General features: G+C 35.9%; 1 protein-coding gene across 1 annotated transcript; it reads right to left on the bottom strand.

The window, feature by feature from the left end:
• Positions 1–713: 713 nt before the first annotated feature.
• On the bottom strand, positions 714–4,248 carry LOC125236405 (adenosine deaminase 2-like). Its single transcript, XM_048143195.1, has 2 exons — positions 3,326–4,248; positions 714–1,547 (listed from the first exon to the last, which is right to left on the bottom strand). Exons 1-2 carry the CDS (start codon positions 4,045–4,047, stop codon positions 773–775), a joined length of 1,497 nt encoding a protein of 498 aa, XP_047999152.1. The 5' UTR covers positions 4,048–4,248; the 3' UTR covers positions 714–772.
• Positions 4,249–6,000: the final 1,752 nt, after the last annotated feature.

Genomic DNA, 6,000 nt, shown 5'->3' with positions numbered 1-6,000 from the left:
AGACAGACAGACAGACATACACACAGACAGACACGTCAAACTTATAACACCCCTTCGTTTTTGCGTCGGGGGTTAAAAAAAACTGTTTTTTTTTCATGTTTTTTTTAAGCCAGAAAAAATCAGTTTTTTTTTGCAACCCTAATCCTACATCTATGTTTTAGAAAGAGTAAATTTTATGCAAATTTGACTCGAGCCGTGAACAAAAAAAGTTGTTTATATTATAGGCCAAACGTTTTCAGAAATTAATTACGGTACTAGATTATTTGCTAATAAAAAAAAATATTATTACAAAGCTTAATAAACATTACTGAACATACGTTACTATAATGTCCAAACGTCTGCTAATCAATGAATTATGAGATTTATGAGTTATTCAACGTATGGCTAATACACTAATAGCGTAATAACTATTTTTATAACCAATTATTCTTTACGGAACGAACAATTTACTAACCTTTAATTTCACAGAAATAATGTAGGTATTTCGCTATACATTACATACCTATTAAAATATAATTATTTCTGGGACTACTGAAATGAAATAGGTACAAAAATAAATAATTGTTTAGTTAAATTATTTAAAACATTTGTATTCATTTAGTTTATTTACATATAAATTGTAGTAATGTAAATACAATTTTGATCAAACGTTACTATCTTTGTCAACTACACAACATAATGTTCATATTACAAAAACATATATAAGTATATTCAACACAATCATACAACCCACCATCCTTAGTTAGGTATTACCTTATTTTCTGGATTATGATCAAAACGCTTCTATAAATTCGCCATTGCCAATAAACTTGGTCCACCGCTTCTCAAACTCAAACACAATCTTCTCTTTATCAGGATATGTGCTGTAATATAAAGAATTCAAAGCTAGCTTCTTTAGAAGCCTTAAGTCAGCACGCCGACTAGCCACTCCTAAAAACGTTAAGTAGAAGTCATGGGACAAAGGATCCGCCTCCCACACTCCAGGGTCATCGCTAGATAACACTACAGGCATACCCTCAGCGAGGAAAGACGCTAAAGGATGATTTCTCACATCTTCAACCAATTTCAAAACATGGTTAGACACAACGTTCACTTCCAACGCTATTCCTCTTCTCTTAACTTCTTCTTTCAGAAGTGGGTGCTTAGCTATAGCGTAACCATGCCCTATACGTTTAGTATTCAGTGCTATAGCATCAAAAATGTTCTCATCGCTCAAACCTAGCCAATTTGTCTCACCAGCGTGAAGGAAGTAATCCAATTCGTCAGCCGCGTCAACTAATTCAGGCAAATAATTGATTAAAGACGGAGATATATCCTCTTGGCCAACCAGGTCGAAACCAGCGAAGAAACCAGGTAACTTCTTCTTTATGACATTTGCTGTTCGAATATACTGTTTAACAGTATCTGAGTCTCCCAGTTTTAGAGGCGCATAGATTAACCGAACTCCGAAAAAATCTGGATAGTCACTAACAAACCTGTCTAGTACCTTTTTGTATATCTCAGCCGTCGCCACGGCATCATAGGTGTTACCGTCTAAATCGTACAACCAGTGTTGTCACATCTACCTATTTATAGGTAGATCTACCTATTTTGCCTCCCGTCTACCTGTCTACCTATTTCGGTCCTAAATCTACCTATTTTCTAAAATATTACTATTGTAGAAAATTCTCCATGCGTGTTACGAAATTAAGTTTTACCTGTCTTAACCTCCTAAGGCCCAAGGCGAGATTCGGACCCTAGTCATTGCGAACCACGGTACTACCAGTAGTACTATTGTTTTATACTCGTTCAGGCCCAAACATTAGGAACACATTTTTTAAATGTTATTGTACTTGTATGCCACCAACAGCTTTGGGGCATATTTATTATCAGTTTATGATGCCTTTTCGGATAATTTGATTTTAATTAAAAAAGTCCTACAGGAAGGACCATGGGCTTATAAAAAACGTAATTTATATTAAGAAAATAAAAAAAATCACTTAAAGATTTGTTTCTTTTTTAGTTTTATTGAATGAATACAATAATAGTCTTATTTAAATAATATAATGCACTAATTACTTTTCATCAGTCTTGGACGAACGTTACTCCACTGCGAGCCTGAGATCGTCCTCTTGTAGGCGCTCCTCGACGACGTCCAGAAGCTGCACGGCAAAATATCGGGTTCTGCCATGGTTAGGCTTTGAAATTAGTTCTGACAGAGAAATATCGACATAGGAACTAGAGGAATCATACCGGGATCTTGTTTGTACAAAATTTGTTTCTATGAGTTTTATGTCGCAAAAGTCTGTTTCTTCATCTTCAGTTGCTATTTCTGATTCCCTAAGAGCGAATTATGTTTCTCTGTCATTTAATCCTACAACAATAAAAGCAATATGTGTCAGTTTTTGCAACCATCACAAAAATTATTATTAAATTATGTATTTGTATAAACCTGAGATACTACTCATAGGACTTAATATTTTTACATCCCGTATTTCGTAAAATATAAGCAAAATCAAAGAAATTATTACTTAACTCCGTAAAATAACTAATAAAAAAGAAGATAATTTTAAAAATTAGTAAAAAATTACTCAAGATTACATGAATAAAATTGGATTTACTAACCTCTCCTTCACGGAATACCCAATGTCGCCGTCTGTAACTTGTCAGTTTGACACTTTGTTTTTATTTTTCAAGCTTATGAGTGTGTTCACATTCAAACTCAAATACCCCTCTAGAAAATCGTAATGTCAGTTTAGATTGGCACGAAATTTTAAATCAAAATTATGGCTTTTATAATAAGTCCTACTGGTAGGACCGTGGTACGCTATGACTATACAGTCGTTGAAGAAGCTGGGTCTGAATGACCAACTTAATTATTACTATAGGAAGGACCTTGGGCCTTAGGAGGTTATAATTACAGTATTTTACTTAAATCGGAACGTGTTTAGTGAATAATCTGTGGGTGAGTCAGCTTGAAAGTCTTGATGTTTGACAGTTTTGACACTGACAGCCTGGTAGTGACAGTGACAGTGTCATTTGACAATGACATGACACTGACACTTCTGACAGCCTGACAGTGGCAGCTCTCGGAGACGCTAGCTTGTGTTTAAAATATTTTAACAAAAACATGTATAAACACCATAAAGAACTCACCAAGTAAACTAATAAATATATTTTTAATAGTTTAGAAGCATTTTTAATCATTAAAACTGGACTTACCTTAGATGGTATTAAAACAGGTAGATCTACCTATTTTTCGTTTCTAATTCTACCAGTTTCTACCTATTTTTTCACCCTGGTCTACCATTTTGTTCAAATTGTATGTGACAACACTGCGTACAACTCTGGCAAAACACTTCGCATTTCAATATACATGATGTTATCTTCTCTGAATGCTTTCAAAGTGTCGTAGAAGTATTGCTCCCAAAGTGGTTTATAGTACATTAACCCACTGGTACTGATGAAATAATTTTGAAACTTCGTCCACACTTTATTAATGTCAGTATAAACATCTAGAGGCTTGCCAATAACGATGGTAAAGTGTTTTCTTAGTTCAGCATCAAATTTTTCAACATTTCCAGATGAATATCTCGCGTTCTTCAGTAACATCCATTGGTTGCCACAAGGGGTATTTGGAGTGTCACGTGAAAACAGAAATTTTACGGTGTCATCTTCGTAGCAAATGTGTAGATCGTCCCAGTATGTATAATTTAAGACGTAATCAGGGCCCAACAACCCAGTATCGTGAGCATGCAAAACTGCTCCTTTTGGCATTTTCTGCATAATTTTATACAAAGGAGTTTCCTTAACAGCATCCTTGTATTCAAAGAAGTGTTTCGAGCAGCGGAATAGCTGAGGATTTTTAAAACCGTTATCCAACTCGTGTAGTTTAAGCGCCATTATAGTTTCATTAGCAACCATTTCACTGTCGCTTAAAACAATATCACTTCCCACCATCATGTCAAGTTCTTTATTCAAAAGATAGTTCCTTTCATCTTGCACTGTTTTAACTTGATTCGAAATCACTGAAGTTACGAATAGTAAACAAGCGGTAAGTGCCCACATGGTTGTAGAATAATGTCAACAGCAGTTCACTCAACTTTATAAGAACGAGATCAAGGCTGCTTTCTCATAGTTTGATACGAAACGTGTGTTTGAATTGAAGGTAGTTTATGCACCGGCGCCGACGGAGCTACTACAATCGATGTCACGGCGTTGATTTTAATCAAAAACTGTGGCATTCAAATGTAGGATAATAACTGATAAACTATCAATATTATTTCGGGCCTTTATCCCTTTATCTTAAGACGAGGCTAGCGCAAAATGCTTAAATTTTAACTGTACGTGTTTGAAATAAACGAAAATGCCATAAAAATCATATGGAAATTAGGTACCTATAATTTGTTCTGGGATCTGGGCAGCTGGTTATAATAAAGAAAAAAATCTTAATTTCAGTTGTAGGTACCATTACCATGCTATAATTAGTGCCTATATTTTTAATGTAAAAATTTTACACAAGAAATTTAAAACAAAACTAATATTTCTAAGAAATTTAAATTAAAGGTCTGAAAAGATATCGCTTTTTATAATTGCACTAGAACCGCTTGTTGTTTTCCTTCTTACACTGCTGTAGATAGGTAACGATTATTTTTCCTGTTTTGAGATGTACAATACTTCAAGAGTAAATAAAAAAAAACCATGGCTGTAATCCCCACCGCGAACTTTTTTCTTCCTGCGATCTGGCAAAAAAGAGTAGGTAGATAGGTCATCATCCTCATCCTCCTTGCGTTATCCCGGCATTTGCCACGGCTCATGGAAGCCTGGGGTCCGCTTTGACAACTAATCCCAAGATTTGGCGTAGGCACTAGTTTTACGAAAGCGACTACCATCTGACCTTCCAACCCGAAGGGTAACTAGGCCTTATTGGGATTAGTCCGGTTTCCTCACGATGTTTTCTTTCACCGAAAAGCGACTGGCAAATATCAAATGACATTTCGCACATAAGTTCCGAAAAACTCATTGGTACGAGCTGGGGTTCGAACCTGCGACCTCCGGATTGAAAGTCGCACGCTCTTACCGCTAGGCCACCAGCGCTTTTTAGGCTTAGTAGGTAGGTAGGTATCAAGGATTATTATGAAACTGCGTCCATTGACGATGCGTCGAATCGAATTCACCGTTCACAGTAAAAGTTTAGAGGACTCGATTCGACGCGACTTGATTTCGTGGAAGTGGACGCCAGGCTTTAATAAGCTTTTTCGCAAATATTTCATTTTTGGCACAAGCTTTCGTCCCCGACTGTACTTGTCTTTCAAGAGTCGTCTACTGCTTTCCGAGACGTTTCTAAAAACCCCTTACTCGATGGGGATACATTTCATTACAGAGTTCCTATGGCCACCTGTTCCATCATCAGATCAGCTCCATGATACCATAATATTGCATTTTCACGTGATTTAAATATATATGGGTGCAGAATTTCAGCTCAATCGAACACCGGGAAGTGGGTCAAATTTAACTTGCAAGATTTGATTACAGACAGACAACGGGACAGGTAAAAGTAAATAAAAGCTTTTAATAAAAAGTGGCAACATATTAGTAGTGTCATCCCGTTTTCCCACGTTGAATGATGTGAAAGGGGCGACTAGTGCCTCTTTTTTTTTAATTTCTACTAATTTTTGCCAGTGCCCGAAACCGGAGCCCATAAACATAATTTTTGACAAGCTGCAATTCTGGACTACACCTCCTCTTAAGCGGGTAGGCATTTTATTTCTGTTACCAAGTTCTGTTATCGAATACATTATATGATATTTATCATTTTTTGTTGTCATAAGACTGTTTTTACGGTGCCGATACGTTATGTTATCGTTAAAAATGCGAATACCTATCTAAAGTGGTATAATAATATCGAGTTGTAAGGAAGTAATATGACTTAATATTATGTATGCATAATATGACTTTATTATTATACAATGCGCGTGTGTATTTGTTATGTTTGTGGGATAACAAGTGGTATAATTATTA

The sequence above is a fragment of the Leguminivora glycinivorella genome, chromosome 19 (assembly GCF_023078275.1).
Source record: "Leguminivora glycinivorella isolate SPB_JAAS2020 chromosome 19, LegGlyc_1.1, whole genome shotgun sequence".
Taxonomy (NCBI): Eukaryota; Metazoa; Arthropoda; class Insecta; order Lepidoptera; family Tortricidae; genus Leguminivora; species Leguminivora glycinivorella.
Note: the sequence above shows the minus strand (reverse complement) of the source record. Positions and strands in the feature narration are given on the sequence as shown.